We start from the raw sequence: 18681 nt of genomic DNA on the forward strand, positions 1-18681 counted from the left end.
AGACCTCGCTTGCTCCCGGGCCGGGATCGTGTACCTGAACTGGCGGAAGTAATGCGCTGTGATCGCCGTGTCTGACGTCTAGACATTGTCTCTACTTTCCTATAACAGGCCATGCTTGTTGAATTCTTGAGCCTACAAATGGTCCCATTTAAGGGGACCCATTGTGAACCCTGATGCCAGGCCCGCACATCATCATGTCAAGCTTTGGGTCCTCCATTTTAGAGGTTGTGAACCCGAACTCTTGGCTAGAGCGCCTCTGTATATTGGGCGCAGGGTGGAGAGGGGGCGTCTCATGACCTGTCTGCGTCAACATCCACAGACAAACCAGCTGCCCAGACAGTGTCCAGGCACTCTAAAGTCATGTCAGAACACAGACAAACCCTGAATACTGCCTCAGGCACAAAACTGACGAGCAGACTCCTCTCCTGACTAGTGATGTTCCCCGCAATGCCAACCACACTTGGGCCCTACAAGTGGACTCTTGCCTTCCACTGGTGGAAAAAACTCGGGAGAGGCAGAGTTTCCTATGGGAACGGGGCAAGAGGAGACGGGAAGGGCTTAAAGCAAGCCTAGCTCCCCCACCCCCAACGGTTTCTTCTCCAGTTTTGGGTAGTGAAAAGACATCATGTTTCTACATGATGATCAGGGTGGACAAGGCCCTACCAGAGGTCTTCCAGCATGCAGACCCTGCAGTGGAGGCCCAAGATGGGGAGAGGAGAGGAAGAGGAAAAGAGGGGAGAGAAAAGGCAGCAGGGAAGAGAAACTTGAGAGGCAGAGGGAGAGAGATGAGGGAGGACAAAGGGAGGAGAGACTTAGGACAAGAAGGGAAAGGGTCAGGGGAGCACTCACTGAGGCAAGGCAGGGAGGTGGGTGCTGCACACACAGTATTCACCAAATCCTCAAAGCTAAGCAGGTGCTATCATGGCTCCCATCTTGCAGGTGGAGAGACTGAGGCTTAGAGAAAGAGGGAGCGGAAGAGAGGAATGTGCAGAAGAGGGGGAAAGGAGAGAATATGGAAGAGGCAGGAAGACCAAAGTAGCAAACCCCCTCTGCCTCCCCCCCCCCCCCCCCCAACTATTTAGACAGGACTGAAGCGCTGGTCATTCCTGGTCAACTCGGAAAACTTCAAGGATGATCAAGTTCCATCCATACTCGCACACTAAAGGGGGTCCTGCTGGTGCGGTTTGGCTGGTGGGTTAGTCCCATCAGGCACTCTGCTTCCATAAAGACGTACAGACTTGGAAATCCTGGAGGGCACCTCTACTCGGTCCTGTAGGATCACTGTGGTCACCATGAAGCAGAATTCACTCAACAGCACCGGGGTTGGCATGGACACTTCCGGTACACAAGCTGTCCCAGGGCGTGGAGGCCAAAGTAAGGCTGTCAGACCAGTCAGAACACAGGCCCCAAACCCTGACAGAGAGCCGAGGGAAGAAAAAGACCAGTACTCCTCAGGAGTGCTCCATTCAAATGCCCTACAAACCAGATTCCCAGGATACTGATCCCCATGACCATCTGGGGTTCACCAGCTCGGCTTCATGTGTGTGGATCCAATCACAGAATATCCCATTATTTATTATAGGTCATAGGACAGAGCTAAGAATACATGGCATTATTTCAAAAGATGCCAAAAGACACACCTAAAATTCAATGTCCACCCGTCATTTTTCAATGTGAAATACAGTAAACCGATGACTGGCAGAGACTGCTAGGAGGGAGAGTGTGGGAAGCTATGCTCTTGTGCACTGAACGTGGCGGCTTTTTAGGAGAGCAATCTGACAATACTTACAAACGTTTTGATGCGGACCGTTTCCCCAGCCATTCTAATTCTAGAAACGTAGATGGTAGACACCTGCTCCCCACCTGCCAACTATCTCCTTGTGCTGTTTTGTATTTACAACAACAGCAAAAAGCCTGCTATCTGACAGGGGACATCCAAACATTGAGGCTTGAGGTAAAAGGAATGCTGGCTACGCTGGGTACGGCTAAGTGTCCGTCTGGCTGGACCAGGATTCTCATTTTGGAAGTTATATGAGGAGGCATCCAAAATTTGTGGGGAAAAAATTTGAATGAAAAAATGGAATTGTTCCCAGAGCTTTTTCAAGTATGCTGTCGTATGCTGATGCAATGTGGCAGTCGTGTAGTGATGTAACCACCTCCACTTTGTGCTCTGCTGTGGCGGTCACCCTAGTTCTGGCAGCAGGCCAGTTTTGCATTGACAGCCTGCTCTCTGCGGCCTGACCTCTGGGTACATGAGGAGAGGGTGTTCGTGTAAGGACCTTGAAAAGGCCCTGCAGGAGGAGGGGCAGGAGCTGGAGAGAGACAGGGCTTTGTTCTCTTTACTCCCGTTGACAAGTGCTTGGTACTTAAGGTGTCCATTAAATGATTCCACCCTTCAGTTTAAAAATAGTCCCATTGGCATAAAGATGAAAAAGACATTTATTCTAGAGATTTACTATGCTTGCAAATGCAGGCAAAGCCATCTAGTAGGCCACTCCCAAAATTTTACCGTGTGGACTTATACTTTTCCCTCTAGCCCTTCTGCATTGCCCAACTTTTTCTGCACGTGTAATTGCTTTGATATTCAAAACCTAGCTGAAGAAAATGTCACTTCATCTCTCTGAGCCTTAGTCTCCTCGTCTGTGACATGAACACCAGTTAATATCTACTGTGGAGGATCACAGCCACAATGTCAGAAGATGTGGTGTGTGTGTAGAGCGCTCTAAATGCCTTTAAGAAATGCATTTGTAATTGTGATCGTCATGAAAGAAACAAGAGAAAAAACCAGGGAGCGTTTTGTGAGATGCGACAAGAAATGCACTGACGTTTAGCCATTGTGGCCTTAGAACAAGAGCAGCCTACTCCTCCCTTAGAACCGTCACACCTGTCTACTAGAACTGCGAGAATGTTCCTTACCAGGAGAGCTGCTTGCCTCACTGCCTAGCTTCTTTCTGTTCTATGCCCAATCAGAACCTCAAAGATAGCCTAGCCGAGAAGCTGGGCCGGAACAATTTATCTTAAATTGCAGGCTGCTCCATATCTCTCCTTGTCCCTGGGCCAGATCGATTTTTCTTCTTGGCCTGCCACATTCCATATTTATTTTCAGTCTCTACGCCTACCTGCGGGGAGTACCTGCTCTCCACGGGGGTCGTGGGAGTCTCTACCCTCAACCGCTCCCAGCACCTACCCAGTCCCCTTTAGTCTGAACTCAACAAGAAACTTGTCTGCTTCTTTAAAAGCCTAGAACAGGGTCTGACCAAGTGTGGTTGTTCCGTGCAATCGACGGGTTCTGACTCTTCATGAACCAAAGGCTGCTCAGTCTTGTGCCTTCCTCACAACTGCTGTATTTGAGCTCACTGTTTGTTGCTAATGTGTCATTCCATCTCATTGAGGGTCTTCCTTTGTTTTGATGACCCTCTACTTTTCCAAATACGATGTCCTTCCGGGACTGGCCCCTCCCTCCTAATAAATGCCTGATGTTTGTGAGATGAAGTCTCACCATCCTGGTTTCTAAGAAGCATTCTGGCTGTACTTCTTCCCAGACAGATTTGTTTGTTCTTCTAGCAGTCCATAGTCATTTTGATATTCTTCTCCAACATTATATAATTCAAATGCATCAATTCTCCTTTTTCATTGTCCAACTTTCACATCCATGTGATTAAAAATACCCTGACTTGGGCCAGGTGTACCTTAGTCCTCAAAGTGATGTATTATCTTTAACACTTCAAAGAGGTCTTGTGTAGCAGACATGTCCAATGTGATGTGTTTTTTGATTTCTTGACTACACTTTCATGGGTGCTCTGAATTCTTGACAACTTCGATCTTTTTTCTGTTTGTCATAATGTTGTCTATTGGGCCAATGTAAGGATTTTTGTTTACCTTACATTGAGGTGTAATATACTGAAGGCACCATTAGAAAATGCTTCAAGTCTTTCACACTTTGAGCCAGCAAGCAAGGTTGTGTCATCTGTATATCACAGATTGTTAAAGAGCTTTCCTCCAATCCTGACGCTGTGTTTTTCTTCATATAGTCTAGCTTCACCAATTACTTGCTCAGCATACAGATTTACAGTATGGTGAAAGGATGCAAGCCCAGCTCACACCTTTCCTGATTTTAAACCACTCAGTATCCCCTTGTTCTGTTAGAACACCTGCCTCTTAGTCTGTGTACAGGTTTTGCATGAGCACAATAAAGTGTTCTGGGATTCCCATTCTTCACAATGTTATCCATAGCTCATAATGTACACAGCCAAATGCCGTTTTATAATCAATAAAACACAAACATCTTTCTGGTATTCTCTGCTTTCAGCCAAATCCATCTAACGTCAGCAATGACATCCCTTGTTCCAGGGCTCCTTCGGAATCTGGCCGAATTGCTGGCAGCTTCCTGTCCATATAGTGCTGCATTGTTTTATCTTGACAGCAAGATTTTACTTGCATGTTAAATGAACGATATTGCTCAGTAACTTCTGCATTCTCTTGGGTCACCTTTCTTTGGAACTGGCACAAATATGAATCTGCTCGAGTTGGCTGGCCAGGTAGCTATCTTCCAAATTTCTTGACATAGACACTGTATATCTGTTTGTTGAAATACTTCAGTTGGTATTCTGTCAATTCCTGGAGCCTGGTTTTTCGCCAAAGGTAGGCTCCCAATAGATAATTTGTGGAATGCATCAATGTTCTCTGAAACGACCCATCAGATAAACGAAAACTGTGGAAATGCCAGAAAATCAGGATGAGCAGGACAGGCCTTGTTCAGAAGTGGTAACGGAAGTACCCTGGAAAGCCCAGTGGGTGCTTCATGGCAGGTAGATGGTCCAGGAACAGACATTCCAAGCAGCGGAAACAGTCTGAGAAAAAGGTATGGGGGCTGCTTGAATTTGGTGTGTCCTATTCCCATGTGCTGTTTGAACAGAACATGGGAACACTGGATGGCTTAAAATTAAGAAAGGTGTACGTCAGGGTTGTATTCTTTCACCATACTTATTCAAATAATCTGAGAAGCTGGGTTCTATGAAGAAAAGCATGGCATCAAGGTTGGAGGAAGACTCATTAATAACCTGCGATATGCAGATGATACAACATTGCTTGCTGAAAGTGAAGAAGACTTAAAATATTTACTGATGAAGATCAAAGCACAGCCTTTGGTATGGATTGCATCTCAATGTCAAGAAAACAAAATTTCTCACCACTGGACTAATAAATAAACAACATTCCTATCAACGGAAAAAAGACTGAAGTTGTCAAGGACTTCATTCTTCTTGGATCAACTATCAACACTCAAGGAAGCAGTAGTCAAGAAATCAGACGACGTATTGCATTAGGCAAATCTGCTGCACGAGACCTTTTTAAAGTGTTGAAGAGCAAAGGTCAGCTTGAGGACTAAGGTGCACCTGACCCAAGCCATGGTATTTTCAATAACCTCATATGCATGTGAAAGCTTGACAGTGAATAAGGAAGACCGTAGAAGAATTGATGCTTTTGAGTTACCGTGTTGGAGAATATTGAAAATGCCATGGGCTGCTAAAAGAACCAATAGATCTGTATTGGAAGAAGTGCAGCCAGAGTGCTCCTTGGAGGCCAGGATGGCCAAACTTCGCCTCTCATACTTGGGACATATTGTCAGGAGGGACCAGTCGCTGGAGACGGATATCATGTTTGGTAGGGTGGAGGGTCAGAGAAAAAGAGGAAGACCCCCCAGTGAGATGGATTGGCCAAGTAACAGCATCAATGGGCTCAAGTGTGGCAACAATTGTGAGGTTGGTCCAGGACTGGGCAGTGTTTCGTTCTGCTGTGCATAAGGTCGCTATGAGTTGGCACTGACTCGATGGCACCTAACAATAACAATACCACTCCTGGGGTGGCGCTGTAGGGTCAGCACTGGACTGCGAACCACAAGGTCAGCAGTTCAAACCCACCAACTGCTCATCGGAAACCCTAATCAGGGTCACTGAGTTGGAAGGAACTGACTCAATGGCACTTAAGAATTCACCAAAAGGCTAGAGTGGATCAGTGGTGTGTCAGCAGTGCAGCAAAGCCAAACTCTGGCAAAAGGTGGGCACAGAGACAGGCAGCTTCAGAGGTAAAGCCAGCAGGTTCCTAACTTGGCCTGTGGGGGTTGTGGGCCTACAACACTTGGCTGATCTGCAGAAAGCTTGGCTTTTGAAAGGGCTAGACCTCAGAAAGTGATACTAGATGAGCAAGTCTTCTTAGTGGGAATTCTCCAGGTGAGAAACAAGGACCTGGACTAAGAATGTAGCCACAGGAATAGGGGGGCAAGGGGCAGGTATAAGACTTATAAGTGTATTCATTCATTCAGTCACTCTATTAAGGAAGTCAAAGACACAAGCTTGTTCATTCATTCATTCATTCCATTAAGGAAGTCAAAGACACAAGCTTGTTCATTCATTCATTCATTCATTCCTTTAAAGAAAAGATATAAGCTTATTCATTCAGTCTATTAAGAAAGTATAAGGCACATTGCTTCATTCATTCATTCATTCACTCTATTAAGTAAAAGACACAAGCTTATTCATTCATTCACTCACTCTAGTAAGGGTACATAAGCCATTTAAGTGAATTCACTAACCCCATTAGGGAAGTGACATGGACAATGCCTGGCACTACTTATGTGGGGGTGGACTGAAGGAAAAGAGGTGTCTCAGCTCTCAGGTTTCTGCTTTGGGTGATTAAAGATGGCCAGGTTGCTCTCCTCAAGGATCCAGAGCACAAGAGGAAGTACAAGTTTTGCAGGGAAGAGGTCATGTAAGAGCTTGCTAAATGTGAAGACCCTGTGGGGTATCTGATAGGCAACTTGGAGGCACTTGGATAAACTCCATTACAGCTTCAGAGAGGACTGTACTAGAAATAGTTTTTGGTGTCAGCAACATAGCTGATGCCGTGGAGACCACCCAGATCATAGTCTAGACTTTGATGCTTTGTCTACAGGGAAGGAGAAAAGAGACGAGGGGTCTGTGGGTGAAGGAGAGAGCCACACTAGCAATGGTGAGGAGGCAGCAAGAGAGCTAGGTGGACAACAGTGTTTGAGATGCACAAGTGGTCAAGAGTGTCACCTGCTGCAGTTTGTTGTTAAATGCCATCGAGTCAGTTCAGACCCACAGTGACCCTGTATAGGGTTTCTAAGGAGCAACTGGTGAGCTTGAAGCAACCTTGTGGACCAAGCTGACTTTGTAGTCCAGCACATTAACCCACAGCGCCACACCAGGACTCCATTTACTTAATAATTCCCTTTATATTAACGTGAATAGTTTTTAAATTTGAGGATAAAACTGCAAAGTTTAGGGACAGTGAAATCTGAAGAGTCTTACTTGGCACAGAGGTTGTCATTCAGGACTCGGCCACAAGTGTTCAGTAGAGGGTGGCCCGCAAGGAATGTTGTGAAGAGCAAGTCGGTGAGGGAATGAAAACCACGGAAAATGAAGCTGAGGTCTGAGAACATGTTTCTTGGGAAAGAGTGAAAGCTGGAAGGTTTTGGAGCTAGTAGGACGGTGAGGGTGGACGTGGTCCAAGATGTGGCCACTGAGTGCACCTGGGGGTTTTCAAGGTGACACTGGGGAAGGAAGGCGCTAGAGGAGAGGAAGTTAGCACCCCAACAATCTGTTGTCAGCTCATTGGTTAGCCGGGTAAATGTCGGGGAGCAGAACCAGTTGGGCCACAGGGGGACAGATTTTTGATATGAGGATGGAAAAGAAAAAGGCCTGGTTGCTCGCCTGAGGGGCTAGTAGTCTTCTGGGCCTCTGGCTACAACCCGGGTCTCCTTCCTCTAGGTCCAGTCAGTAAGGACCTCGGTTAGTCATCAGAAAAGGCCTGGGTTTCCTTGGTGACTGTAGACCAAGGCAGGCCGTTAGTCCATCTCTGGATCGTTGGAATTGGTCTGTGGTTGGTTTCTCTGCTGTTAAGTGCCGTCGAGTCGGTTCCAACTCATAGCGACCCAAGAGCGGCTGGTGGGTTCGAATCGCCACCCTGACGTTGGTTCAGGGCTTATCCCTCGGCGCCATGCTGTTTCTCTGTAGGAGCTCCTGGGACTCCGCCAGGGTCTGTCCATCTCCCTCCATCCATAACGGGGTGCCCACGACGTGTAGGGGAGCCCTGGGGGAGGGGGTGCCCTAGGTCCGTGCTTCAAAGCCCCCAGCCGCTCCTTGGAAACCCAACACACAGGGTCGCTATGAGTCGGAACCCACTCAACAGCAGGACGCCTAGAAGGAATGCTGACCAAGAGGCCGGTCTTCCTTCCTGGACCTCAGGCGCTGTGGACTTTGGCGGCACTTTTGAATCACCTGGAGAGCTTTTAAGACCTCCAATGACCGTGGTCGGGGTCATAGACATCTGGGGGACCCCGATTTTGGGATGGCCTGGAGCCCAGCACCCAATACCCAACCCTCGAAGCCTACAAAGGGCAGCGCCCTCAAGCTTGGTTCAAGAGCCCTGGAGCGCCGGCGCCTCTTCACTCCTTTCTCTCTTGCTCCTGGGGCCCCGGAGAGACCACAGCCCGGTCTCAGTCGACCAGTCGCTTCAAGGACAGAAGTCTGCTGGCCACCGTTAGGACCCTTGGGCATCGCGGGACACGGGTTCGGAGCTGTTAGCGTCATTAGGAGCGGCCGTCCGGACTGGAAGCCTTCTGGGAATCGTAGTTCCGGCTCAGCCTGCAGCGGTCTCGAGGACGAGAAAGTCGAAGGGTTATGAACTACATCTTCCAGCAGACCCCGCAGTTCACTTAGCGAGGGATGGGATGGGGAAATGGGTGTGACCAATATGCTCAGTTATTCCGAGTGGTCCCGAGCGCTTCCGAACCCTGCTTTTGATTCCTTAATTCCTTCGGGGTAGATCCCCACCTAGACCTGGCCGCCCCTGGATCCCTTCAGGGCGGGGAACATGCTGAGCTCTTGGGCTCCCAATCTAAGGGAGCACGTGGATGGGGGGACATGTGGGAGAGTTGGGGAGGGACCCTCTGAGGATCTAGAAACCGAGACGGCCCCCCTCCCCCCAGCGGAGCCGGGGTGTGTGTGTGTGGGTGTGTGTGCGTGTGCGTGTGCGCGTGCGCGCGCGCGACGTGCAGAGAAATGAGCAAGGGCCCCTGCGGGCTCACCACTCAGGAGAGCCTTGAAGGTCGGTCGCAGTGAGAAGTGAACACTTCTGTAAGCTGTTAGGACAGGGAAGGAAGGGGACCTTGCTGTGTGAGCGGTTGCCCCAGCTCAAGCGTGGAAAAGGGATGAGTTTGAGGTCTGTGGCAGAAGATAACAATACTTTGGACGAAGTTGGTGGCAAAGACGAGGATGAGCGAGAGAGAATTCAGAAGTCAAGTTCATGGACTTTATTGGAAATGGAACTGGAGGGTGGGCTCTAGGGTTTTTGGCTAGTGGGACACCAAGGATCAGCGGTAGTGCAATGGGTCAGGAGTCGGCCTACTAACTGGAAACTTCCAGCCGCTCCAGGGAGGAAGATGAGGAAACCCTATACAGGGTCACTACTCATCTGAAGGCAGGTGGGACACCAGGAAGTGGGAGGAGTAGGACTGAGGCAGTGTTTGGGGAGTGGGAATCCCTCGTATTGGAAATAGTGAGTTCATGATGTTCAGCCAACACCTAAGTGGAGACACTGAGCAGACAGGAGGATGGAAGTACGAGGGCTCTGAGCGCCTAGGTAAACAGAAAGAACAAACATGGAATTACCCGGGATGAGGAGTCCCAGCACTGGACTGCTAATCTTCACCAGCCTCTCCTTAGAAACCCTGTACAGGTTGCTATGAGTTGGAACCGACTCGACAGCACTTCACAACAAATTGTGGGAAGGAGGAGGAGTAGGTAAGGGCTTGAGGACAGGACCTTGGGAGTAGTTCAGGAGTAGGAGCGCCTGGTAATGGAGACCACCGACCACGGTCTCTGCAGGCTGAGAGCAAACTATGACAACATGGTGGGAGTGGAAATGCTGTTGCTAACCTTGCCTGGTTGCTTAAGTTGACGCTAGAAAGTGATAGCTGGCTTTGGAACCTGAGATGCCATTGGAGCGCATCTTTTCCAATTGTGAACTGAGTGAAGGTTACCATTGGAGACCTTCACAAGCTCAGTTGTGGAGAGGTGAGAACGGTTAAGTGGGCATGATGGGAAAAGGAAGGAGAGGCGAGAGGTGGAGCTAGTGAGGGTCTACTTTAGAGCCCAGAAGTGAGGCTCACTGGGTGCTTGGGGTGCAGATGGGCGAGTTAGAGCTTGTCTGTAGACAGGTGAAAAGGATGGAGAAAGGACAAGAGATCCAGGCTTCAGTGGAGTGACTGGTGGGTTTGAACTGCCAAACTTGGCTAGCAGCAGAGAAAGCTAACCACCAGGGCTCCTTCAATTAGATCTATGTTGTTGTTAGGTTCTGTCAAGCTGGTTCTGATGCATAGCGACCCGGAGAGGGTTTCTGAGGCTATAAATCTTTACAGGGGCAGAGTCTTAGCTTTCTCAAGAGTGGCTGGTGGGTTTGAACTGCCGACCTTATGGATAGCAGTCCAGTGCTTATCCTACAGTGCCACCAGGGCTGCTTTCAATTAGCCATTCATATGGAGCTCTGGTAGCATAGTGGATTACAAACTGAGCTGCTAACCGACAGGTCAGCAGTTCAAACCTACCAGCTGCTCCATGAGAGACAGATCAGGCTTTCTGATCCCATTAAGATTTACAGCCTCAGAACCCTGTACAGAGTCGCTATGAGTTGGAACGGACTCGACAACACATAACCCCCAACACCATTATCTCTAGAAGCTCATGACCAAGAAAACGGCACAGGGACAGCCATTGCCTTGGAAACAAAACCTGCATCCATGGAGCAGCCTCCCGAGCCCCAACATTGTGGGTGGGAGGGCAGTCTGCCTGGAACCTGGGAAGCCCATCTGAACTGCCCACTGTCCTCATGTTAGTATACCTCTCATTCTGGCACACTTAAAAAAGGCATTTGCTAAGCATGCATCGGAAGCTGTCTGACTCAGAACCAACTAGATGGCACGTAACAAGAATGTTAGATGGCAGAACAGTCTTCTCTGCATTTTCATATCTGACACAGTACCAATAGACATCATTCCAGAAAACTGGAGAAGGGTAATTAATGCACCACAATTCTTGATTAATCAAACAGGAACATTTAATAAATTCAAGTGTGCTCAAAAAGCAAGATGTTCAGAAACTCCACTGTCTCCTCCGTGAAGGGTAAGTTCAAGCTCCTGCTCAGGCCAGGGCTGTTGGCTCCCTCTGCCCATGTCACTAGTGCCCAGCACCATTCTGGTGGTCACCTCTGGTCTCAGACCCCCAACAGTGGCTGACCAGAGGCCAGGGCAGGTGAAGCTAGAAAGTCCTGGTAACACTACAAGGCTTCCTCCTACCTGTAGCTGCCTCCCTTCCTTGTGCTGGCCTCAGCTGTAAGGTCCATAAAAGTGACCCAAGAAACAGGGCCAGGCTGGACTAGGGGGCAGCCTTGCTGGGAGAGGGGGGAGGGCAGACCTGGGAGGCACTCAGGGCTCGATGCTTCAAAGGATCCCAGGGAGACAAGGAGGAAGGCTGGGCTCACCCCGGAGGCTCCAAATGGGCAGCGGTCACCAGGGCCTCCAGACACTGTGGGTGCCATGGGCTAGATGGGCCTCGGTCAGGCTGCCCAGGGCCGCGGGCACCAAGTCCGGCCCCTCGTCGGGCACACGGCTCAGTTCAGCCTCTTGAGCTTCCTCCAGGTCGGAGCACAGGTCGTCCCCTGGAGGGTCTGGGGGGCTGGGCAGCAAGTACCCTGAAGACCCTCCCGCAGGCCGGTCATTCCGGCCAGGGGCTCCCGGTGGCCGGGCCAGGGCGTCCCCCAGCAGCTCCCGGAAGCTACCGCCCTCGCGCAGCGGCATGGACTCCAGCAAGTGGTTGAGCAGCTCAGCGGCGACGGTGGCGTCCATGGCCTGGCACGTAGACACAAACGTGTGCACCTCGTGCATGCACTGGATGTAGCCGGCGGCGAAGCGCTCGCTAGCCTCGGCCTGCAGCTGCTCGCGCTCTGCGCCCGGGGCGGGAGGGAGAGAGCCCCAGCAGGGTGAGCGCCGGTAGGGGCTCACCGCTGAGGGTCCCCGCGCCCCCGCCGCCCTGCTCCACTCACCGCGCGCCCGGCCACGAAGCGCGCCCTGGACGCGCCGCACGGTCAGCTCAAGCACCTCGGCGTTCTCCAGCTTGGCCTGCACCTGTTGAGGTGGCGGGGGTCGGTGAGGCCGGCTCGGCCCGCTCCCGGCCCGCCCGCCCGTCTGCGCAGACCCGACCTCACCTCGGCGCCCGCCAGCAGCAGCCGCAGCTCCTGCAGGCTTTCGTTGATGCGTGCGCGCCGCTTCTTCTCCACCAGGGGCTTGCGGGCCTGCGGGAGCGGCGGCTTGAGCCCGGGCCGGCTATCTGGCGGTCCGGTCCCCACCCGCCAGTCCCCGGCCCGCAGCCCGCACCTTGCGGTCCCCCCGCGCCTCCCAGCTGTCCTCGTCCTCCCGACTCGCGCGGTCCCGGCGGGGCCCTAGGCACGGAGCCATGACTAGTTAGGCCTAGAGTTCGCTGAGTCCCTGGAGCCCCAGCCCCGCGCCCAACAGTCCGCGGTTCCGAAGGCCTAAGAACCCCACGGTCCCAGCCACCGCCTACCGCCCTCCGCCCTCCGCTCTTTCGGCGCGGCCGCCCCGCCCATTTATAAAGCCTGATTTACATCTCAATGTTTTCATTGGCTGCGCTGGTCCGCAGCCGCCGTCCGCCTGGGCGCCCCGGCCAATGGAAGCGGCGTGCTTTGTCCGGCCCCCGTCGCCCCGGCGGTCGGCAGCTGGTGGGGCGTGGCGGCGGGCGGACCCCTCCCGGGGCGGCCCCAGCGGAATCGGCGACCCGGGAGCAGACCCTGGGGTACCCTGGGCGTCCCTTCCCCTGAGTACAGACCCCTTGTTTTCAGTGCGTACGAGCTAGGGCTCAACTATTCACTCATTCATCCTCTTTTTCATTCGTTTCGGGTCGGTTCACAAGGGGTGGAGCCACATCGTGCTTTTCGGACGTGGAGGGGCATCGGGTCCCGGGCAGAGTAGATGTGGAGTACGGGGGTGCGGGACTCGAAGAAACGAGGGTGGGGCGGTCTCACGCTCCCTACGTTGCTAGTTTCTTGTCCCAACCTCTGGCCCTATCCGCTTTTGCTGCTCACTGCCCGCTTGGTGCCTCGGCTCCTTTGGACGCGCCTTCATCTTGCCTCCTGTGCCCCTTGGTTCCCTGTGCTCCTCGGCCCCCTGCACCCCTCAGCCCCCTCTCCCCATTGTCTCTCTATCCCCTTGGTTCCCCTGTGCCCCACGACCCCCTGCACCCCTCGGCCCCCTGTTTGCTCAGGCCCCAGTGTCCCTCGGCCTCCTGTCTCGTCGACTCCCCTTCCCAGTTAGTTCTCTCTGCCCTCTGGGGCCCCCTCGCCCCAATCTCACCCCGGCCCCACACCCTTCCCTCCTCCCGGCCCTGGCCCCCGCCGTCTGGCCTCGTCTTGATGCCCGTGACAGTTGGCAGCTGCAGCCTCCTCGGCGGAGAAAAGCAGTGGCTGCGCCAAGAGCGACAGGTGTTGGCCGCGCCTTTGTCCCGAGGCGTCTTTGTCCCAATCGGGCGGCGGCGGGCGCGTTTGTGTCGGCCAGACGCCCAGAGCCTCGCCTGGGCTGCCCATCTGCCTCCAGGTCCTGCCTGGCTGGGGGTGTGGGTGTGGGGGCCCAGGCCTACTGGCGGGCGCACTGCGCTTTCAGGCCTCTCTGCCAGGCCCCTGCACACACCCTGCTTCATACCTCCAACACCCTCGACCCCCTTGGATGCGTGTCTCCCTGCCTAGCACCAGCACAGGGCTCTCACCCAGTCCCTGCTACCTACTAAGTAAGGACTGGGATGGTCAGGGTCTGGTCTGTGTTTGCCAAGTTATGGTCAAGTGTAGCATGTGTTCTACACAGAACCTGGCCCTACCAGGTTAAGTAGGATAAGTAGGAAGGAAAGGTAGGGGGTATCTGGAGGACAGCTGGGAGATGGTTGGGATGGTGGGACCAAATGCCCCACCCACCCACTTTGCATCATGGCCTTCCATTCCCGGTTCCCAGACAGACACCCACAGACTTCGAGCAGGTGGAGTTTGAGATAGGTTTGAAGACTTGACTTGTCTTCTATAATCACCTGGGAGCCCTTTCTGCTAGCCCATTCACCTGTCCCTACTTTGCTTCTGGGTTGCTCCTGAGGTACACTCTGTCAGAACGCCACCCCCCTTTCCCTCACCCCATGTTGTCCTCAGTCTCCCCCACAAGCTAAAGTCCAGACCTCTTCCTCCCACCCTGCATTGGCTGTTCCAAAACCAAAATGCCCCTCACTCCCTTCCTGTTAGTGGGGATAACAAGGTAGGGGCTGGAGTGGTGGCCCATAGCTGGCTGAGACCTCGCTGTCTTTCATCAGGATGTTGTCTAACCCAAGGAGTCCCACAGGTGGCTGAAATTGTTTCCACCCCCTTTGAGAAAAATACAGGCAAGCCAGCACTGTGGTGTATTTTGCACTCCTGGGTGTGAACACATTCATCCTGTTCCCCTTACCTAAGTGAGTTCACCCTGGAGCAGGTTGAGCAGAGCCCTAGGGAAAGCTAACACCTGAATGGGTAAGGAACTGATCAAAGAAGACAGAGGACGAAGACAGGATAAAGGCAAATGGTACGAACAGAAAATGAAAGGCAATCAGGAACTCTTGGAAAACCATAAATCAGCAGCAACCTAGTAGAGGGGTCCAACACTGCGCTTCACAGATACTACAGTTTTACAAATCAAAGGTTTGGGGTAACCCTGTGTTGAGCAAGTCTGTCGGTGCCATTTTCCCAGCAGCTTGTGCCCATTTCAAGTCTCTGTGCACCCATGTTGGCCATTCTCATAGTCTTTCCAAACTTTTCATGCTATTGCACACGTCACAGACAACCATCTAGCATAAGTATAACTTAAATTTTATTGTCGTTAAGTGTCATTGAGTCAGTTCCAACTCATAGCAACCCTGTATAGGGTATCTGAGGAGCAGCTGGTGAGTTTGAACCACTGGACTTCAAGTCTACACCATATATGCACTACTAAATCCAAAAGCTAAACCCACTGCCGAAGAGTTGGATCCGACTCCTAGCAACCCTGCATAAGGTTTCCAAAGCTGTAAAGGAGCTCTGGTAGCATAGTGGTTATGAATCAGGCTGTGAACCGCAAGGTCAGCAGTTCAAAACTACCAGCTGTTCCGTGGGAGAAAGATGAGGCTTTCTGTTCCCGTAAAGATTTACAGCCTCGGAAACACTGTACAGGGTTGCTATGAGTCGGAACCGACTCCACAGCACATATAACAACAACAACAAAACCTTTACAAGAGTAGGATGTCTCACCTTTCTCCCGTGGGTTTGAATTGCTGACCTTGCAGTTAGCAGTCCCAAGGTTCTGGTAACTTGCTTTATTGTGATGTTTGCTTTCTTGAAGTGGTCTAGAACCTGACCTGTGGATCTCTGAGTCCTGGTAGGACAGAGGGTTAGGGGTTGCGCTGCTAAATGTAAGATAAGCGTTCAAACCCACCAACCTTTGTGAGAAAGAAAGATGAAGCTCCCACGGCAAAGATTTACAGTCTGGGAAGCAAGCAGTAAGGAGTGGTTCTCTGCCCTCTCAGGTGGCCATGAGACGGAAGCACATGGAAGGCAGGCAATGGCTTAGGCTATAGAGAGAAGGCAATGATGACAGAATATGGTATCAAGTTGACCTTGAAATAAACACGATGACAGGAGCTAGGACTTGGGAGACGGGAGGAGGTTGAAGTGGTGGCTAGGTGCTGGCTCATGGGCTTTATCTTATCCAGTATAAGTGTGGGGAGTTCAGTGGGTGGTGGGATGTGCCTCCGCGTGATTGTGAGGTGGCAGGACTGGAACATTCAAGGTCAGCCTTGTTTTTCACTGCCCTCCCTGGAAAGGCCTTCCCCAGCAGACCCACTTCCTGCCATTTGTTCCTTGGATGCAGTTTGCCCTGAGCACAGGCGTCCTGAGCATTTGGGCCTTTCATTCCCAGATCCAGGAACAGAGACTAGCAGAGACTGGGCAGAGGTTGGTGGTCATAGGGTGACCAGTTAGTAGTGGGGGAAGCAGGTCATAAACCCCAGGGGAGGCCACGGACATCCAGTTCCTTGTGGGCAATCTGCCCAGGAGGCTCAGAGAAGCTCCTTTCGGTTTGGAATCAAGGAAAGTGGGGTACTGCTGGGTCAAATGCAATGAGGGACCCCCCTCCCGAGGGGTGGGGCTAATACATAAAGCAAATGGCACCAGCTGGCCTTTTAGGGTCAGTTTTTTTTTTGGGGGGGCTTGCCTCTCAGTGCATTCAGCAGTTGGAATTAGATGGTCAGCCCAGGAAGCATACCCCCACCACCTGGCAGGGGTGTTTCTGGGAGCTGGCACTAGGTCCTGCCTGTCCCTGCATAGACCCTAGGGTCCAGGTTTGCCAAGTGAAGAAGAGGCCCTTACTAACTGTGGGTTCTTGCCTCACACACACCACCTGTACTGTCCCTGGTGGGACGAGGAGGCCTTCTGATGCCCCTTGGTCCACAGGCAGGCGACCAGCCTAGGCAGCAAGACAGGCCAGGAAGGGAACGCCTGTCAACGCAGAGGGAAGGGGAGCTCTGGGGGCTGAGCCAAACTTCCTCACCCCTACATTTGCAAGTGAAAAGATCAGGCCTGCTCATGCTCATTTGCATAAGTAAAGCTCGCATTGGCTGAGTTGTGACACACACACACACACACACACACACACACACACACACACACACACACGCTAGCAGGGCATGAACAGTACAAACACACTGTTGAGGGGGACTTTGCGGTAAAAGATTCTAGAATTCAGACTCTTTTTTTCAATAGACACCATCCTTGATTTCTAGTCTTCGGGTCTCAGGTCTTCTGTGCGTCTTTGGTAGAGCAAGCAGTTAAGCGCTCGACTTGTAGCTGAAAGGTGGGTGGCTCAAACCTATCCTGAAGCACCTCAGAAGATGAGCCTGGTGTCTTCTTCTGAACGTTCACAGCCCTGCTGACCCTCTGGGGCCGTTCTACTGTATACACACTTGGTTCCCCTGAGTCGGAATTGACTCAGTGGTAGTGAACAACCTTAAAAAACACACCTGATTAAAAATAAAAATATACTTGCTTTATTTACCAATATTCTAAAAGGCCAAAAAGTTGTAAAAAGATACAAGCAGTCAAACAGAGACATTGCACTGGGGGCTGAAAGCTTGGCTCACACTGAACAAACCACTTGTCCGCTGATGCTCAACGATTTATCACGCACACGCTGAGCGCGTATTGACATCTTCTTTAGAAATAGATATGAAAAAGGCGGCTCAGTTTAAAACCAAGAGATGTCCATCTGAGACCCTTCTAAATGCACATCCTAAAGAAAACAGGCAGCTCGGTGCTTGGCACCTTGTAAACAAGTTCAGGAGATGCTTCTATGAAGCCACGGCCTGGCCTCAGCGGGCTCTGAAGTTACACAGTGCGGGGTGGGATGGGCAGATGCTCCTAACAGGAGAGCTAGAAGTTCGGGGTGAGGTCACAGAAGGGGGACCACCTGGCTCTGGAGGCAGGAAACGGTTAAACCCTACACACGTCTTGGGCATGGCAGGGATGAGTAAACAGCATTCTTGTGTTTGAGTTTTGGAGAGATGGGGCTGTCAATGAATACCCACTGGACCAGAAGGCCACTCCGCTGGCTCCTGTGGTGGCTTCTCCATCAAAGATCCTGGAGGTGTTTATAGACTCCATCCTGGTTCAAGCCAAAGGCTCCGTCAGTGACACTCAGGACCGGCTGTGAGTGCATCATTACTCATGATCTCAGGGATATACGATGCAAAGTGAGGTTTTCCAAAAAGAAAACAATAAGGTGGTTGGCCTCTGTTTCCTCAAATGCCAGAAAGACCTGAATGTGATCAGGGTGCTGGTGGAAGTCTGTAGGGAGACACTAGGCCAGGTGGGGCTTGTGGGAAGGTGAGGGCTGGGTGGGGTAGCAAGAGGTGAGCTCTCTGCACCTCCAAAACTGGGTGCATTTACAAGCTGGGGGGCACTGGTTCACATGGTGCTCGCAGCAGGCTCACTGGCTGCCTGGTCTGCACAGCGTGTGAGAAAATGTGGGATTGTTCACTCAGACTAGAAAGTAAGCCCTCGCTTCCCTGCATCCCACCCGTGATGTCTGACAAGATGAAGATTTGCAGAAAAGCAGCTCTGGAGCCAGGCAGGATTGGATGGGAACACTTCCGAGATGCTGAGAGACCTCAATCCAAAATGCCCAGGAGGCTCTGGGAGGCATTGTTGCGTGTGGCATTCTGAAGATTGGTGGCAGCTGTTCTGGGCCTCTGGAGGCCTGTGGAAACTGAGGCAGGTCCCCTGACCCTCACTAAAAGGCGTTTTGGTCTCTTCAAGTTAAACAAGCCACACATATCCTCCTGGTCCCAAGTCTTCATATTTTGATATAAAAACGGACTTCTTCAGACCCTCCTCTTTCAAAGTGTTTCCAGTCACCCTTTCGGATAAGCGATGTTTTTCCTAAAATGAAAAAGCCACACAAGTATGTGTTCCTTTCCTCAGCCACCAGAGAGCGCGTGTTCCTGCGGCTCCCAGGCGCCTGACTCCAGCCGGGCTGTGGGGCTCTGAGGAGGG

At 51.8% G+C, this 18681-nt stretch overlaps 1 protein-coding gene across 2 annotated transcripts; it reads right to left on the reverse strand.

Moving 5' to 3' along the window:
- Nucleotides 1-11581: 11581 nt before the first annotated feature.
- On the reverse strand, nt 11582-12529 carry HES6 (hes family bHLH transcription factor 6). 2 transcript variants are annotated; one of them, XM_006866787.1, is made up of 4 exons: nt 12449-12529; nt 12280-12366; nt 12118-12193; nt 11582-12018 (listed from the first exon to the last, which is right to left on the reverse strand). In XM_006866787.1, the coding sequence occupies exons 1-4, from the start codon at nt 12527-12529 to the stop codon at nt 11582-11584; spliced, it is 681 nt and encodes a 226-aa protein (XP_006866849.1). The 2 variants fall into 2 exon arrangements, with proteins under 2 accessions (XP_006866849.1, XP_006866848.1); XM_006866786.1 differs by having other exon boundaries at nt 12118-12199.
- Between the last annotated feature and the right edge of the window lie 6152 nt (nt 12530-18681).

The sequence above is a fragment of the Chrysochloris asiatica genome, unplaced genomic scaffold, assembly GCF_000296735.1.
Source record: "Chrysochloris asiatica unplaced genomic scaffold, ChrAsi1.0 scaffold00096, whole genome shotgun sequence".
Classification (NCBI taxonomy): domain Eukaryota; kingdom Metazoa; phylum Chordata; class Mammalia; order Afrosoricida; family Chrysochloridae; genus Chrysochloris; species Chrysochloris asiatica.